The sequence below is a fragment of the Synchiropus splendidus genome, chromosome 8 (assembly GCF_027744825.2).
Source record: "Synchiropus splendidus isolate RoL2022-P1 chromosome 8, RoL_Sspl_1.0, whole genome shotgun sequence".
NCBI lineage: Eukaryota > Metazoa > Chordata > Actinopteri > Syngnathiformes > Callionymidae > Synchiropus > Synchiropus splendidus.
In genome coordinates, this window is record NC_071341.1 from 5,745,769 (window position 1) to 5,764,836 (window position 19,068).

Here is a 19,068-nt window from a genome sequence, read left to right on the forward strand (position 1 = left end):
ATAAGGAATATCTTAAAAAAATGGTTAGGGTTAGGGGAGGGGGGGTCACGAGGGAGGAACTCTATCAGCATCCTGTTGTGGGTTGCAAACTATTGTCTGATGAAGCTGGTGCAATTGAAACTGACATTGTTCCCATTGGTTACATACTTTGTCATTGTGACCGCCCCCTGGAGGGCTGCCGAAGTTTTTTATTTTACACCTCTGGACAGCGACATGCTCAGTTTTAATGCATTTGCCAGATATGGTACTTGACAGCTGTAAATGTTAGATAGTTACCAACTATGGAGAAGTTCTTGAAAAAACTAAAACTAACTAAAAACTAACAAAGTTAGTTCATGAAAGCACCTGTTGAAACAGTTTTTAAATTCATTCAAAAGATTTTATGGCAATACTTTCATTGACACTTAACTTATATCCTTTATTATGTTAATGAGCTTACTTTGAAAAAAAACATTATAATACAATAAACATGTAATAAAACATGGTTTTATATATTTATTTTACCCTGGATTTTACAGTTTTTCCAATTTACTCAACAGCTTGCAAGTGTATTTTTCTTTTTTCTTAAGTAAATTTGATGAATTATGACTTGCTCCTAGTTCTGCTGCGGGTTGGTCCTTCCGATGACAAATACATATCTTTGAGATGATCACATGGCTTCATGTCATTTCACAAGGTTTGTTTACATACAAGTAGATTTAACATGGTTATTGAACACAAATGCAATCATGAGTAATGTATCAGTTCTATTCCTTGAAGGCCCCCAGATGGTGGTGATGATGTTTGCACCACAACCTCAGTGTTTTGCTAGGTTTAAACCTGTGTTACCCACATCAATGAAGTTGTTTAGTGGATAGCTTGCGTCCAATTCCATTATAGGCTATTTCCAGAAGACATTGAATTGAATTGCAGTGATAGCAAACTTACTTTTCTGTATATCACTATACAATTTTGTTTACGGTATATAGTATATAGTTACCTCCACCAAGGTTTTTGACACCGTTGGCTAGACTGTTTGTTTGTCTGTGTTTAAAAATAACTTGAAAGGTTACCTACAGTTTGCATTAATTTTTAGGATACGTGTGAAATAGGAACTGCAACCTTATCGTGGTGGGGGAGTTTGCGTACCTTGAATGATCCTAGGAGCTATGTTGTCGGGGGCGTTATGCTCCTGGTAGGGTCTCCCATGGCAAACAGGTCCTAGGTGACGGGTCAGACTAAGAGCAGTTCAGAAGCCCCGATGACAAAACCAAAAACATCAAGGACTGTGACGTCGCCCGGCATGGCGCAGCCGGGGCCCCACCCTGGAGCCAGGCCTGGGGTTGGGGCTCGAATGCGAGCGCCTGGTGGCCGGGCCTCTGCCCATGGGGCCCGGCCGGGCCAAGCCCGAACGAATGACATGGGCCGTCCCTCCTGCGGACCCACCACCCACAGAGGGAGTCATAGGGGTCGGGTGCAAAGAGAACTAGGTAGCAGTCGAGGCCGGGGGGCCCGACGACCTGGTTCGTGTGGACATTCTCTGGCTCTTGGGACATGGAATGTCACTTCGCTGGGGGGGAAAGAGCCTGAGCTTGTGCAGGAGGTTGAGAGGTACCGGCTAGATATAGTCGGGCTCTCCTCCACGCACAGCCTGGGCTCTGGAACCCAACTCCTCGAGAAAGGCTGGACCCTCTACTTTTCTGGAGTTGTCCGCGGGGAGAGGCGGCGGGCTGGCGTAGGCTTGCTCATAGCCCCGCAGCTCTGCAGCTTCGTGTTGGGGTTTACCCCGGTGAACGAGAGGGTCGCGTCCCTACGCCTACGGGTTGGGGACAGGTGTCTCACAGCGGTTGCGGCTTACGGGCCGAACAGCAGTGTAGACTACCCGGCTTTCTTGGAGTCACTGGGAGGGGTACTTGACAGTGCCCCAACCGGGGACTCCATTGTTCTACTGGGAGACTTCAACGCCCACGTGGGCAATGACAGCAAGACTTGGAGGGGCGTGATTGGGAAGAACGGCCTACCCGATCTGAACCTGAGCGGTGTTCTATTACTGGACTTCTGTGCCACCCACAGTTTGTCCATAACGAACACCATGTTTGAGCACAAGGGTGTCCATAAGTGCTCATGGCACCAGGACACCCTTGGCCGGAGGTCTATGATAGACTTTGTGATCGTGTCATCTGACCTTCGGCCACGTGTCTCGGACACTCGGGTGAAGAGAGGGGCAGAGCTGTCAACCGATCACCACCTGGTGGTGAGTGCGATCCGCTGGCAGGGGAGGAAGCCGGTCAGACCGGGCAGGCCCAAACGTATTGTGAGGGTCTGCTGGGAACGCCTGGCGGAACCCACTGTCAGTGGGGTCTTTAACTCCCACCTTCGGGAGAGTTTCTCCCAGATCCCGAGGGAGGTAGGTGACATGGAGTCTGAGTGGTCCATGTTCTCCTCCTCCATTGTCAGTGCGGCTGCACGCAGTTGTGGTCGCAAGGTCTCCGGTGCCTGTCGCGGCGGCAATCCCCGAACCCGGTGGTGGACACCGAAAGTAAGGGATGCCGTCAGGCTGAAGAAGGAGTCCTATCGGGTCTTGATGGCCTGTGGGACTCCTGAGGCAGCTGACGTGTACCGGCAGGCCAGGCGTGCCGCTTCCCGTGCAGTCTTGGAGGCAAAAACTCGGGTCTGGGAGGAGTTCGGAGAGGCCATGGAGGAGGACTATTGGTCGGCCTCGAAGAAATTCTGGCAAACCGTCCGTCGCCTCAGAAGGGGGAAGCAGTGCCTCACCAGTGCTGTTTACAGCGAGGGTGGGAGACTGCTGACCTCGACTGGTGATGTTGTCGGGCGGTGGAAAGAATACTTCGAGGGTCTCCTCAATCCCGTCATCACGTCTTCCACTCAGGAAGCGGGGACTGAGGACTCGGATGGCTCTCTCATCACCCGGGCCGAAGTCACCGAGGTTGTTCGTAAACTCCTCGGTGGTAGGGCCCCGGGAGTGGATGAGATCCGTCCGGAGTATCTGAAATCCCTGGATGTTGTAGGGCTGTCGTGGCTGACACGTCTCTGCAACATCGCGTGGCAGTCGAGGACAGTGCCTCTGGATTGGCAGACCGGGGTGGTGGTCCCCCTGTTTAAGAAAGGGGACCGGAGGGTGTGTTCCAACTATAGGGGGATCACACTCCTCAGCCTCCCTGGAAAGGTCTATTCCAGGGTACTAGAGAGGAGACTTCGGCCAATAGTCGAACCTCGGATTCAGGAGGAACAGTGTGGTTTTCGTCCCGGTCGTGGAACACTGGACCAGCTCTATACCCTCCACCGGGTGCTCGAGGGTTCATGGGAGTTCGCCCAACCAGTCCACATGTGCTTTGTGGATTTGGAGAAGGCGTTCGACCGTGTCCCTCGCGATGTCCTGTGGGGGGTGCTCCGGGAATATGGGGTGCGGGACCCTCTGCTAGGGGCTGTCCGCTCCTTGTATGACCGGAGCAGGAGCATGGTCCGCATTGCCGGCAGGAAATCAGACCTGTTCCCGGTGCATGTTGGTCTCCGCCAGGGCTGCCCTTTGTCACCGGTTCTGTTCATCACTTTTATGGACAGAATTTCTAGGCGTAGCCAGGGGTCGGAGGGGATCCGGTTCGGGAACCACAGAATTTCATCTCTGCTATTTGCGGACGATGTTGTTCTGCTGGCCTCATCGGACCGGGACCTTCAGCATGCGCTGGGTCGGTTTGCAGCCGAGTGTGAAGCGGCCGGGATGAGGATCAGCACCTCCAAGTCTGAGGCCATGGTTCTCGACCGGAACACGGTGGTTTGCTCTCTCCAGGTTGGTGGAGAGTTCTTGCCTCAAGTGGCGGAGTTTAAGTATCTCGGGGTCTTGTTCTCGAGTGAGGGAAAAAGGGAGCGTGAGATTGATAGACGGGTTGGTGCAGCGGCAGCAGTGATGCGGTCGCTGTATCGGACCGTCGTGGTGAAGAGAGAGCTGAGTCACAAGACGAAGCTCTCGATTTACCGATCGATCTACGTTCCCACCCTCACCTATGGTCACGAGCTTTGGGTAGTGACCGAAAGGATGAGATCGCGGATACAAGCGGCTGAGATGAGTTTCCTCCGCAGGGTGGCTGGGCGCACCCTTAGAGATAGGGTGAGGAGTTCGGTCATCCGGGAGGAGCTCGGGGTGGAGCCGCTGCTCCTCCACATCGAGAGGAACCAGCTGAGGTGGCTCGGGCATCTGATCCGGATGCCCCCTGGACGCCTCCCTGGGGAGGTGTTCCGGGCATGTCCTACCGGGAGGAGACCCCGGGGAAGACCCAGGACTCGCTGGGGAGATTATGTCTCCAGTCTGGCCTGGGAACGCCTCGGGATCCCCCGGGAGGAGCTGGAGGAGGTTTGTGCGGACCGGGAAGTTTGGGCTTCCTTGCTCCGAATGCTGCCTCCGCGACCCGACCCCGGATAAGCGGCAGAAGAAGGTGAAGGTGAAGGTGAAGGTGAAATAGGACAGGAAAAAAATGATGAGAATTTTGGGTGTGGTCCAACTCACCACCTGGATCAAGGAATTTCCAGTTCTTCTAAAATATTTCTGCTAATATATCTCAGTTGGAAGAGCATTAGACTTGAGATCTAAAGGTCTCTGGTTCAAACCTGGGTTTTAGCACATCACTTGTAATTTGTTTCACATCCAGCTGTGAGTTGATTAAGTATTCTCTCCACCAGGGTATATCTTCGGCCACAGGTGCCTCCCCAACTGTTCATCTATATGTCAGTGAATACCTGGACATACTGAGGGATGCGGTCCACAGATCTGGCAAAGATGAAGAAAACAAACAGGTTATCAGACAAATGCAACTCACCAGAACCGAAGAAAGAAACAACAGGAGAGAGAGAGAGCGGTTGGAGAAGTGGTCACATCAGCTTGACCACAACCACTGGGTGGATGTGGTCAATGATGTGACAGTTAGTCTGACCTGAACCACGATTACTCGCTTTCACCCTGTCAGGGAACGAGGCACCATTGGGCTTATGCTTCATCTCTCTATACGCTGGGTGAGGTGACTCAGAACTAGTCACTTTTACTGAACCCGGATCAGAACATTTAAGATGATCAATGCAGCAGACACCCTGTTGTTTTGCATCACTGAAGAAGAGGCAGATGCACAGAGAGAATTCTAATGGTGCTCAGGCCTCAGCCCCATTTCACTGCATGAGTAAGGTGTGCTTCGTTCAAGAAATAAAACTTCCTCTCTCATCAATTTGTCCCAAAATGCATGTTGGTATCAGACCGGACATTTATTTGAGTTCTCACAGGAATCGTTGACTGACTCCTGGCTTGACTCAAGGGAGAAGGTAGAGAAGGTAGAAGAGGCCGCCCCTGTTGGTCTCTGACCCACCCAGTCTCATTGTTTCTGAGGCTTTGAGGGCTCAACCTGCTGGACAGACTGATAGTGGGATAGCAGGTGACTGGTCGTGCAGACTCTCAGAGACTCAGAGAGCCCTGTCATTGTGAGTCACAGTTTCTTAAAAAAAAAAAAAAAAAAACAGCTGAAAAACCCCTCCTACGCTAACAATAACAACAACAATAATAGTAATATATATTCTCGGCGGCTCCAAAAATAGATAGATAGATAGATAGATAGATAGATAGATAGATAGATAGATAGATAGATAGATAGATATCTAGATAGATAGATAGATAGATAGATACGTAGGTACGTGCAATATTAGGTGTCGGCACTTGATGGTGCCACAGAGCAGACTGTCTTAGAAGCTCATAAACTCAAGTATCTCCAGTATATATATATATATATATATATATATATATATATATATATATATATATATATATATATATATATATATATATATATATATATATATATATATATATATATATATATATATATTGTCTGATAATCTGTTTCCCAAACAGACTATTCCATCCTTACTATTCCATACCTCATCTCCGGCCAGTGACGCGTGTTCCTGCGTATATTAGAACCTGCTGCAGATGACTAAACAGATATGTTGCATCATGAAATGTAGCAAGAGACTATCGAGAAAATCAGAACACATTTTCAGGCCAGATATCTGAATGTCCATTCACTTCTCAAGACAGTCCCACAGTATTTGAGGGGGTGAGGAGGTGTATAATGGTCGACGCTGGGTGGCGCTATTGGAACGCGCAGCCCTCGCTGACAACACGTACGGACTCACACACACACACCTGAATAAAAAGAATGATGACTAGCTGACGCAAGAGAGGCAGCAAGTTTGCTTCAACAGAGGCAAAGGGAAAGCGCATAAATATTACAGTGGGTTTTTCCCACTTAAATCTGAAATCATACTTGCAGATATTGTTTACATTTTAGATACTTTTCGTGGTAGGGCATGAGAAAAAAAAATCACCTTAATTTCATTTGTTTTAAGAATGATCTTTTTGTCTATAATGGGTGAGCAACTGTTATTCCTCAATGTGGCGCTATGAGGAGTTGGCACTATTGATATTCAGATTCATTCATTCATATCAACCGGTTTTTATTAACCCTCCTTACACCCTTAGGTTCACTATTCCCCAGTCTTGCCCAAGTGATGAAGCACGATGATACTTTTCATTGTACTTAACACGTTAAACACATTAGTGTTACAACTCAAAAGTCTTTGTGTGTGTACGGGGTTTGACTATATTTGTGAGGGCCAATTCTTGGAAACACACCTACTTGTGAGGCCATTTTCTTTATGTGGACATTTTTGCTGGACCCCACAAGGTTGAGCCCCGATTTTAGGATGAAGACTTCAAAATAACTGGGCCACAAACATACTGCTTTATGTTTGGTTGAGAGTCCTGGTTAAGGTTAGCCATTTTCTTTAGATGGTTAGGTTAAAGGTGAGAGACTGGGCATGGCATTACGGCAATGAGTGGTCCCCACAAGCATAGAAATACAAACATGTGTTTGTGTGCGGCAAGAGACGAGACATTTTATTAAATTCATAACTAGGATGTGAATTTCCACAAGATGCTTCCTGTGGTGTGTCCACAGCTTGTGAACACCTGCTGAAATGCAGGAGCCTGAGTAGAAACAGGAGTTGGTCACATCCAAGTCTTTCCAACGACACGACTGCTGACCAGCCTGTGATTGAATGACACCAGTCATACAGTCTCAATACATGGCGTTCCCACAAAATTCCGAGAGGAACGCAGTTGAACGCCTTTTTTAAATCCACAAAACACATGTGATCAGAGTCAACGCCCAAGAACCATCAAACTTCATACTGGGGGTGAAGAGTTGGTCACTGTTCTGTGATCAGAACCACTGAACTCTTGAATCTGAGGTTCAACCAACATCTTATTCTGCTTCCCCCTCTAAAGATGGAGCACAATCTCCTGTCCCCTTTTTCAAAAAGATGCCCATGTGATGTTGCAGAAGCTTGTCAGGAATGACAGTCCCACAACATGAGATACTGTGGGCAGATCTAATCCACACGAGGTCCTGGGTCAGGAGGAGCTTTTTAAAAAGCCTTCAGTAACGTAAGACCTTGTGATAAATGATCCCACCTCTGTGAAAGGTGTGTCACTGCAAAGTAACAGTGGTCTGGGTCCCTCCCAAAATCGAATAATTTGTTCCTTGCGGAATTTTACATATTTCCTGAAAAGTTCATCCACATCCATATTTTTTTAATTCGTTTTGAACATACTCAAACAGAACAATGTAGACAGGACCAGGTCTGCTATGGAAGATCTCAGCAGGAGTGACACCATCACCTCATGCAGTTGACATGATAACAGTGCTATCTGCTAGTGCTATTGGTGAGTCTTCAAGACTAAACACTGGGGTGCTCTTCCCCCGGCTACTACCACGAATGAGCTTGACTACCTCCATCTACGGTGCATGGAAGGAGCAAAAGGGTCTCTCTGACATATTTGTTTCTGCTAGTTGACTTACAGTGCATGGCTCTTTAGGATTTGGCCACAGCCCACATTAACCTGTGGAGCTCTGGATGACTGCAGGTACAAGGTCTTCACCCTTCCTTGAAGGTCAGAACTACTGGAAGGATGGTGATGATAAACACTGGATGCTACTTTTTTTAATGTCTTAAACAGTTCAAAGTCCACTCCAAGGGCCATTGTCAATAATAAACATGCTTGCTAAACCAAACACGCTGAAACCAGGTTTCTCAGCAGTAGCTTGTGATGGGGAAGTTTTCTTTGGGTGGACAACCACGTTTTGAATGACAGTCTGCTTGCATTCCATCAGCTGTTCAGCTGAACATGTACCTTTCAATGTACCAAGTTTAGTCTCCATTTTTAATGACAGCCAGTGGAATTTCTTTTTGATGTGCCAACTTCTTCGGTTTACAAACGCATCCATTCCGCTCTGTGTAGCGCGAATGGGGGAGCAAACAGGGGACAGTGACAAACTGGGAGGACTGTTCAAACTAAAACAAACTAGAAATGTTTAGAAAAAATCTGAAACAAAATGGTCCCCCCTTCCAGCTGCCCGTCCTGGGTGTGCATAACATAAACAAACACGGCAGACCACGAAGTCCGTCTCTCTCCATGCCATCCCACACTATCACCAGTTACAGTTATAATTTGCTATATTAATGAGTCGCTGAACAGCTCCACTTGCACATAAAGCCCCCTTTACCACTCTTCCAGACATCCATCAGTCTCCACCCTTGTGAGGAACCCTGTAACAAAACAACAAGCGTTCACTACACGCTGTCAACCCGGGAACTACTCAGGGAACATCACACTAAAAAGAATGTGCCTCTTGTATCATATTGTTTTTATTTTGCACGTACAAAAAATGGTTTATTTTATTTATCTATTTATGTAACTGTAGGTGAGTGGATGTGTTCTTTGCCCTTCAAATACTTTGCTTTTTGCAAATGAAGCGTGTTTTGTTAAAATCTTGGCCAGTGAGTTCCTGGAGGGACTGGTCTTTTATAATGCCAAACTTTCAAAGCTCCTTTAGCTTGTTGTAGCTGACCGTTTCCAAAAGAAGAATAAATAAAGAAACCGATTAGCTAAGGTACATGCAAACAATAACAGTGAAATGAGACGCATCAGGCTGGGAGGATTAGTTTTTTACAAAACACAATAAGCTGTTGTCGTAAGAAATAGTCATATGATGTTGCTACCTAATAACTTACAATACATGTACAAATATTGTTTTCAGCAAGCGCTGGTAGTTGTCGAACGGGGCGTGGTCGTGTCGTCATCGCTACGCGTTTAGGTGCCTTCAGTATATTCAATGCTGAGGAGTTGCTACCTGTCAGGTGGCGTGAAGAAGACTCGCGCGCGCACTGCTCGCTCTCCCACGGACAGTCTGCCGCATAACCCCTAGCTGCTGGTCCCAGGTCACTAGTCTCAGGGTAGCACTGTCGTTCTTCAATAGTTTCTGGGGATGAGGGGTCGCTACAAACGAGACAAGACGGGTGACATGGCAGTCGAGGCCCGTGACAGTGACGCTGGATTCTTCGTCGAGCCGAACACACCTGTCGTCCGTGAAGCCGCCGGTGGGAGAAAAGGTAAATGGAGCTGAACTGAAGTCCAATACGATGAAGAATTAAGTTTGACGAGACCTTTATAGCCTCCGCTTTTCTAGTTCCAGTTTGTGCCTGCAGAGTTTTAGTGACGTTTAGCTGGGCCCTAGACGTATAACGCCAGGAGCCAAAACGCTTTTGGTTTGCTGCTTCCTTAGTTTAGTAGTATAATCACATGCTAAATACAATTACACATCCCTTTTCATACGACATTATGGTGGGGCTAAAAGAAAACTATAATGTAATTTAGCTCTGTGTTGGGATTTGTCTTAGGTGATTTTTTGTTTGGTTTTGTTAACAAAGAAGTAAAAAGAAAACCAGTTACTTGTTTTGGTGCCTTATTTCCCTGTCTGACTGTAGTGTGTCATCTTCTTGGTCTAAATTCTGCCATGCATTTTTCTCTTTTTAGCTTCCAAAAGATCCACTAATGGCAACGACAAGGTCTATCTTGGAGTTCGTGTGAAGATGCCAGTCAAAGACCTTCTGAAGAACATACGTCAAGCACAGGGCTGGGAATCGCAAGGCCTGAAGGTGAACATTTCAGACTCTACCATAAATATAATATTGGCATCATCTCTCCACTTTCCTTAATGGTTCTCTAATCTATCTTAGAAAACGTGTCTTTTCTGGAGGCTCAGTCGCCTTGACAATGGATTTTAATCATGTCAAAGAACTATTAAATATTTCCTCCTGCATCGGCAGCTAACCCTAACCCCAACCACTTAATTGGAAATGTTCTGGTTTACAGATCACCACTGACGTGTTTGTCAAGTCAAACTTGACAGTAACTGCTTTGTTGCGGCCACCCAATTGCAAAATGGAAAACTGCTGACGTGCTACGGACCAGCAGGCTTTCCCTTTGAAACGTGTTTCACTACTGAATAATTGCAGAAAAAAAACTGTTGTTTCATTTGGCTAGGACTTTAACAACAACATATTTAATGCAGTCCTAAAGTAATATCAAGCACCTCATAAAGTGTTTATCATGCTACTAAGCAATGGGACATTGTTTTTTGTTGTGTTTTTTGTTGTAGCACTATGAATATGACAACTCACAAGAGAAGTGAAGTTAAAAAAAACAACAGAAACCACAGTTTCGATGTTCACGAATAGAGTCGTGCTGCTAACACAAGTTCATTTAACATACTTAAATTTAATGAGGTCAACAACGAAGTTTCCCTGTCTCACCTTTAACCGCAAAATGGCTTGGAAAAATGTCAAGACCTTCAATTACATTCTTTCAAACCATCAAAACATGCCCATCCCTCCACTGTCAGAGTTTGGATGTGTTGTGCATGAAGTCTTGAGGTTTGGTTCATTTTTTTAGCTTCTATTGACACTCTGTTGCACATTATATGACTCAATAACACATTATTATGGCATTCATTATGCATTTATAGGACATGTGTGACGACGTGTAACAATGTGTACTTGTTATTAGGGTTACAGGTTCTTGAGTCTTTATTACTAGATTGAATTAAAGTCACACTTGCTGTATAATACTTTGCAAACCTTGTCACAAGTTACCATATATTATGAACATTCATCACATATTCCATCAAGCCTTTTGAATGCATTGTGATGTCTTTTGAATGTACTAATGATGCATGATAGATGAGTGCCTGAAGTGTTACCGAAGAATCGAGATCATTTTCAAACTTAAATCCTCACCGACTGAGCTCACAGATAGTCCCTATTTAAATTATGCAATACTATAATTACTGCTATTTATTCTTATCTAAGTTGGCATCCGAGTAATCACAGTTATTAGTGATATTTTTTTAGTGATTTGCAGCAACATCAAACTTCAGTTTGCATAATTCCCCATTGTCCTCTTTGATCATTTATCTTCTTACATGATGACCTGTTAAACAACATTACAGTCTCCATTCACCAGTAAGTGCATCCACGGTCTTCACCTGGAAACTTAAGAAGACAAAACCAGTAAACCAGTTTCCATTTGGTGAAAACAAACCAGCACCCTGTGAAATGTTCAGACTCCAAGAGGGTTTACACTGGCTTTAGGTGTTGTGTGCAGAATTTGTTTTGAACTGGTCCTGCTGCACTGAATTGAATTTTTGCAATTCTATACAGCAAGTCAGGCAAATACACGCCTCGGGGTCAACACCAAAAAATGTTTGAGACATGATGATGATGCCTGTTTAACAATCTGAAGGTTAACTTGTCAAAGTTAACCAGACTAAGCCCTTATTTCTTGAAGTTTTCAATTTTCATTGGACGGATTTGTGAATTACTCGGCCAGGAAGCAAGTCACTCATCTTGTTGCCTAACAGTGTCATTTGAATTAAAACTATTAATAGTTGATATAGTACATTGAAGTGTTGAGCTAAATTATATATTCAGGGGCGGTCCAAAATGTGACATGTCTCAAATATGTCAAACTCCTGAGCCCTGCAGGAATGGGAGTGACATGTGCAGAATTCATTTGCCATAAAAGTTCATGTGTCTTATTTTTTGGTTTCTTTTTGTCATGGCAGGAATTATGCAGCAAAGGAGCTAAAGGTCAGTAGGATTCATGAGCAACGCGTGCATGCAAGTAAAAGTTTATATCCAAAACTGACTGTGTGCCTTGACATTTTCATGTTACAGGAGAGAAGAAACGTGTCAAAACCCGAGCATGCCGGCAAACTACCAAGGTGCGTGTGTCAAACATGTAGACTCCTGCTGCGGAGTGTTGAGTGCATGCTCATGGAATGCTTGCGGGCCAATGGAACATGATAATTTCTTCTTTCAGAAAAAAGTACCCACAAAAAGCTTGGAGGAGCTAGCAATCATTGTGGAAGTTCTGGAGGAGGATCTGAGGTCCAGCCACACTGAGTGTTCCAATCCCCAGTCGGCGTCCTTCAGTGCATATCCTGGTTGGTCATGAAACATTCAGTCACTTAATAACTTATTTGATATTAAGTCAATGTTTGAATCACACAAATATTTGTTACTCACAGGCACAGGGTACAACAGTGATGAGGCAGAGGAAATGATCCCAAGCCCGGGGTCCGACACTACCTACTCACCCGAGTGCCACCAAGCTCTCTCCCCTGCTCCAGATTTCCTGGCTGCAAGTTGCCAGCTGTCCAACATTGACCCTTATCATGAAAGAGACACAGACGTGGACTACGGGATTTTGGATGACTTGCTGAGTTCACCGAATCCCAGCTGGAGTCACAACCACTCAGGCTTCTTCTGGGCTCAGCTACAGAAAGAGGAAAGCCAGCTGAGGGACGTCAGCGATGCAGCACTGGTAGCTGTTGATGAACACGGTCAAACGTATGTTGTTCTGCGCTTCTTCCTTGAAGTTTTAACAGCTCGTAAAGATAAAGGTGAATTTGATGGTTGACAATGCAACCAATATCAGGCCTGTAGACCTCCAAAATGCGATCCATTTATTTCTCTGATAACTGCGCTTATCTCATCTAATGTGACTGTCAGTTCAAACTTCATTTGAGTGATCTTAAATTTAATGTAACACGTCTTCACTCTGAGAAATAAACACAAAATCCAACATGCTTATTGTGCAGGGAGAACTGAAATCTGTATTAGGTTCATTGAAAACTGAACAGTTGATAGTCCAGTTTCAGCTAGTCACTCTCAGAGAACAGGAATCACTGTTCAGTCTGAGACACACTTTATTTGGCCTTAACTCTGATAACCGACCATTCATTTTGTCTCATTAACCTCCTTCCATATTCAGATCTTTCTGAACCTTATTGTTCATGAGTCACAGGGATAATCTGGTCTTGTCTCACACTTGCGTTAATTGTCCTGGCGTTTTTGTAGACTCTGTCATTATGTCATTACGTTGATGGTGGTTTAATCAGGTGTCTTGTGTTGGTGTCCTCGCTGCTCTAGCACTCATTCAACACACATTCCATCCATTGCACTGTGATATTCAGGGTTGTTATATAAGAGTAAATAACACAATTAGCTCAAGTAAGTTTATGGGCATTCGCTGAGCTTTATGTTTAAATGTTATGCTAAGGTTTTCACTCTCGTCTGTGTTCTATAAATGTTGTTGTTGCAATTGTTCTGTTTCCAGAGCTCTCCACAGAGTGGTCTGTGGAGGGAAGAGGGCACGAGCCTACGCCATCGCAAGAAGAATGGCTGCCATTGGTAGACTAGATGTCAAGGACTTCGAGGGAATGGTACAAATTCTTTGCTTTTGTTCAATAGGCAAGTTCATTTTAATTGTCGTCTCAGTCTGAATGACCTGCTTTTCTTGTCAGACTGCTCTCCTCCATGCAGCAAACCACAACCAGCATTTGATGGTAGAAGATCTGATCCGGCTAGGAGCTGATGTGAATGAAAGCAGCCATGCCGGGAAGTCATGTCTTCACCTGAGTGCTGAGAAGGGCTATATCAGAGTACTGGAGGTCAGTGCTTTGTTCTGTGAAAGGTCGGTGAGGACTGACGGCAGATGAGCAAATACAGATTTCAACAGGAGACATACAAACCTTCACAAAGCTGATTCTGTTCTGAAAATGGGAAAGTTTTCACTTTTGTTTGCCTACCGCCAACTGTCTTGATCGACACCCTTTGCTTTAATTGAATAGATTTTTACCTGTTTCCACGTTTCCAATTCCTTCAGAGGGAGCGGTAAATTGAAAAATGTTAAATATTCAGTGATTCATCGGGCAATTATTTGAAGGGTTGAAAACACACCATATGTATTTGTGGTACACATCTAGTAAGTACAGTTACTAACAAGCCAATATTTTTACTCTGTATCAAGGGAAAATATACTTATCAACCCAGTTCATATAAAAAGAAAAGTAGTGTCAACTCTTATGTAGAGAGTGACTGTTGTGGCACTGTTTGTTTTTTTTGTTTTTTTCCCTTTTAAGCAGTTGTAGGTGTTGCCTTTAGATGGGATTGGCACTCAGCTGGAACATTCCGTACAGAAGGCAACATCATCACCTGTTGCTTCTTTTTTAGACTAGTGATCTAGGTCAAGCATGCTTTGCCCTCTCACAGGGCTTTTCTATGGGGTCCATCCTTGAGAAAGATTCATGCACTTATTTCCTGTATAACTCTTCAATGTCAGGTCCACTACTCAAAATGAAAGACTGGAATCAAAAATGAAGTGAAGCCCACATGCAGCAGAAATCCTTAACATAGTAACCCTAGTAGTTCTATCTACTCCCTGTCAGCCTGGCTACTTTCGCTGATACAAGTGGAGAGTTGGCGAGTGCATGGCTCTTTCTCAGTGTCACATCAGAGCCATGGGGGTGGACCTCCTAGTGAGCCCTGTGAGAGGGTGCCGCACACGTTCAGAGGAATGGAGTTCCAATGTGCAACCCCAAATTTGTCTGTCAGCAATGTACAGTCACTTTTTACTTTTTGTAAAGCAGCAATTGATGTTGTTTTTATAGGTTCTAAAACATGCGATGATGGATGGTTGGTATGTCGATGTTGAAGCCACTGATATCTCTGGTGAGTAAGCTTGAATCAACCATTGTCTCAAGCACTTTATAGATTAACTTGATTAAATGCAGACTTGTTGATAACTATACAATAATTGTATATCGTGTGCATATTGTATCCAATATGATTTAAAGAGTTAGTACTTTCGCACACAAAGCTGTGTGTCATTTGTGCAACACAGTAGAAGGCTGTCCATGCCTTGATGTTTACCAAAACCTCATGTGACATGCTGCTGAAAGATGAATCACTGTCGTGTTAAACCATCAACATTTGTGTAAAGGCTCAACCTATAATAAGACAACTGTACATCTGTGTTCCAGGTATGAGCGTCATGCAGTGCGCCTCTCTGTCTCTGAAAGCTACTTTGCATGAGCTAGAAGTCAGCAGATCCCCAAATGAAACCAGACTTTACCAGCTACGCAAAGAGCAGATCATGGAGACGCTGGAGTGTCTGTTGCAGATGGACAGTTTCTGTCACACCATGGTGGGTGGATTCTGGATAACTGTTGAAAGAAGTGTCCTGCGGTGTGTGAGTGACAAAAAGCGGGTTTAGAAACAGACAGTATCATTTCTTTAGGTTGTGTTCTGGAATTCAACAAGAGATGAGCTCTCAAAATCCTTAAAATACACAAGGTTTTTTTTACTGTATTTCACCAAAACTTATGCAGTGCTCGGGGGATGGGAGGGGGGACCCATACAGTACGTATAGACAGACATGCATAGTGATGGCTACACTTTCTTGTCATGACGAATTTCAAATATGAGGAAGAGCCTTTTTCTCAGAGTTCATTTCAAAGAAGAGCCAGCGTGTGAATATTGGAATGTTTTCTAAAGTTATGTGACAATTTAATGATCAGGTTTTGCACTTGTCGCATCAAATGGAGTTATGTTATACGTCTCTGACTATCTGTCCAAATGTTTTGTTGTGCAGACATTAACACGAGCCACATCTTTTGGAATTTCATGCCTCGCCCTGAAAAGAGAAATACCCGCAGTTCGTATTCATCCAGTAACTGGCATAAATGGCTTCAAAAAGCTACACATCTGTGTTAGCGGTTATAAGATACAAAATGATTTGTTCTATTCAAGAGTAGTGGAAAAGAGCACCAAAAGTCACAGGGTTTTCACTGGTTATTACATCCCTTCATTTGCTGCAATAGATATTTGGATTAATTTCACAAGGCAGCTGACAAATGGTTGCTCTGCCTAATGAGGTGGGGTAAAAATCCATTCTCGTATGTCTTTTTATTTATTTATTTATTTTATTTTTATTTTTTGGGGGACTATATATAATATCGATATTTCTCCCCAGAATAATGAGTCGATCTTATGTGCGTCTCTTGGCGGTATCTCAGAGATGCTAGTTTAATATTTAAGGCAAACTTGCATTCTCAAACCCAGATAAATGAACTTGACTCAAATGTTTACCAAGCACTCGTTGCTGTATCCATGTAGAGTCATGGTTATGTAGCTAGTATTATGCTAACCACTCTTCATTGTTACTCCTCAAAGGTTCTAGACGCTAAATTAACACCATCAATGTGAAAGCGTTGTATACTTACGGTGAAATGAGTTGAATGTTGGTTGCTTAATCCAGCTTCCGCAATCACGCAGTTTTTATGTAGCAAAAATAATGATTTTGCATGTTGGTCATTCAAGTCATACTTGGAATAGCTTGCCCGTTGAAAATGAACTACCACGGAGTCTGTACATGTAGTGTCCATCACAAATTCTTTTTCACTCCTATTTTTTTTTCCTTCTCAGTGGGGATGCCGAATGCAAGCATGAACCCATGGTTTATCTGCCCAACAGGGCATCGTGGAGACCCGAAAAGTAATGTTCTGTGTCACGCAGGCTAAGGTTGGTCACAGAGAAAAAGGTGAACAGTGTTCCAGTCATTCTCTCTGAACTTTGGCTTGTCATGTAAAGCATCTGACCTTCTGTGTGCGGTGCAAACGTCTCTCGGCAGAGTGGACGTTTGTAGTGTCCCGCGCAGAAGCTTCAGATGCCCACTAGTTGGTTTCTGTGAAACTTCTTTGTGTGTTACATTAGATAACAACATGCCCTCAGTTAGAGATCCAAATGTACAATCCTATGGAACGTTTCAATGTGTGGATGTATTGAGTATCACATACAAGCCAGTGCAATTGATGACTGTAAAATCCACCATTGTTTTAGTTAACAGCTGCACTGCAATACTTCCTGCTGTGTATTGAGAGAACATTTTGATCAGGAAAAAAGTAAGATTGGAGATTTGGTTGTACTCAGAATCTTTAACATAAAGGGCTTTTATGTTTGAAATAAGTGCTGTGCATCAGCGTGTGGGGTGCACACATTTTTTTTGGTCTTCTCCTCATATAGAAATTTTAGGAATGTATTCCATGTATATAACTTTCTGCTTCGTGGAAGAAGACTGTTTCATAACTACAAACAATATTGCAGTTTGAACATAACCCGTAAACCGAGTTGTTTACATTCGTTTGAATCCACAATACAACATGACGCTCTTGACGTTGCTGTCTGATCCTTTTTTGTGAGGTTTGTGAGGAAGTAGATTTGTATGTGACCATTTTTGAAAGGTTGCATTGATTTACAAAGAGCTGTTAATCTTGCTGCACTTAATTTTCATTCATATTACTGAACTGACTATATACCGTAGATAAACCATGTATTCATTCATTGCGGTGTATATATGTACATAGTGTGGGAAGCGTGTTCTTTCTTTGTTATTTTTAATAGATTTTTTTTCTTTTTTTAACTACCAAATGTTTTACTACGTGAGTATCACTTGACACTTGGATTCTGTTACATTTTACTCAACTGTCAAAGTGGTAACACAACATGGAAGCACCATCTTTACCAATTTCAGTGTCAAGTGTCGTGGTGCTGGGTGTAGGCAGACTCTATCTGTAATTTGTTTTACTTTTGCAACTTTACTTTTTCTTGTGTTATATTAAAATAAACATTATACTCTCACCGATGTTGTCTGTCCAAAACTCCCTTTCAAGCTGAGTTTCAGCACCTAGAAGGTTGCATGACTGACAAGTGCTGTGAGTGTTGTGTGCATGTTAGCTAACAGCTGAAGGGATGTGCTCATCGTTGCATACAGCTGCAGGGCAGCATTGATGTTGGTCAACACTGAGAGGGCCTTGTGTGTCTTTGCTACACAACAGCTATGGTGACTCCACTTTTTACAGCTGTATGGAGTTTGAAATCAGGGGGGACTGGGGTTTTTGACTAGAGGTGATTTGGCTTGTCCATGCCAGAAAAGGCTCTGTATCTTTGACTGTTAATAGTTGTTTTTCCTTGTTTCTAACTACAGTGTGGCCATATGGTATTTCAATCATTGCAGTGTGTATAGAGTTGCCAACTACTCTGTCGTGACTCAAGAGGGCCGAGTTCTCGCCTCAAACATTTTGTCATGCATTGTTAGGACTTGTCTGCACCTGTTGGCAAGTTAATGTTTGAGGCTCAAACTTTCCACGCTGTGAGCCCATCCTGCTTGTTTAAAGTAATGTCAATGAAAGACCACAGGATATAAAGCTCATATTGATTGAGCGGACAGAACCGGACATAACTGCAGTGTCACTGATCGAGTGTGAGCCCTGTAATGGAAAACAAGAAGGACATTACCAACGTCACAGGTGCTGAAAATATGTGAGTACAGTTTACCTGGAGGCGAATGGCTCATAACTCATCCGACTAGTTGTTCAACTTGCTTGTTGTTTCAGCAGGGATATGGAAAACCCACAAATGTGGTGAATTACAAACACAACTCAAAGATCACAGCCTGTCTTTTGAGTTAGGCCAACAAGTTCAAGTAGTTTAAAATAAACGAGAGAAAAATAGATGAGACTTTTTAGGGTAATGGACATGGTGAAAGCATCTCCCATGTTCTCAAAGATTCACAGAAGACTGCTTCCACAAGTGCACCACTTTCAGTATAAAACAATGTCAGACTTGAGAGCACCTGCCTGAATGAAAGAGTTCATAGACGTATCTTGAGGGTGATCCGAGCTTTAAATCTATACACACCTTTCAGGAGTAGAAGAAAAGGGGATTGTCTCTTAGTCTACATCCTAATAATATAGTGTGTGTGTGGCATCAGGATGCACATTTACAGTG

General features: G+C 44.0%; 1 protein-coding gene and 1 non-coding gene across 3 annotated transcripts; both read left to right on the top strand.

Moving 5' to 3' along the window:
- Nucleotides 1-4,542: 4,542 nt before the first annotated feature.
- Nucleotides 4,543-4,615, top strand: trnas-uga (transfer RNA serine (anticodon UGA)). Its single transcript has one exon. It is a non-coding gene; the product is annotated as a tRNA-Ser (tRNA).
- Nucleotides 4,616-9,242: 4,627 nt separating this feature from the next.
- zgc:113279 (uncharacterized protein LOC553749 homolog) lies at nt 9,243-17,908 on the top strand. 2 transcript variants are annotated; one of them, XM_053873966.1, is made up of 11 exons: nt 9,243-9,489; nt 9,914-10,035; nt 12,003-12,027; nt 12,115-12,161; nt 12,260-12,383; nt 12,468-12,789; nt 13,559-13,664; nt 13,746-13,892; nt 14,892-14,952; nt 15,264-15,427; nt 16,708-17,908. In XM_053873966.1, the coding sequence occupies exons 1-11, from the start codon at nt 9,366-9,368 to the stop codon at nt 16,729-16,731; spliced, it is 1,266 nt and encodes a 421-aa protein (XP_053729941.1). In that variant the 5' UTR covers nt 9,243-9,365; the 3' UTR covers nt 16,732-17,908. The 2 variants fall into 2 exon arrangements, with proteins under 2 accessions (XP_053729941.1, XP_053729940.1); XM_053873965.1 differs by having other exon boundaries at nt 15,264-17,908.
- The last annotated feature ends 1,160 nt before the right edge of the window (nt 17,909-19,068 follow it).

Coding starts and splice junctions, on each gene's coding strand:
- zgc:113279 (XM_053873965.1), top strand. CDS start 9,366: ATGAGGGGTCGCTACAAACGAGACAAGACGGGTGACATGGCAGTCGAG. Junction 9,490..9,913: donor AGCCGCCGGTGGGAGAAAAG/GTAAATGGAGCT, acceptor TTCTCTTTTTAG/CTTCCAAAAGATCCACTAAT. Junction 12,162..12,259: donor CATGCCGGCAAACTACCAAG/GTGCGTGTGTCA, acceptor TTCTTCTTTCAG/AAAAAAGTACCCACAAAAAG.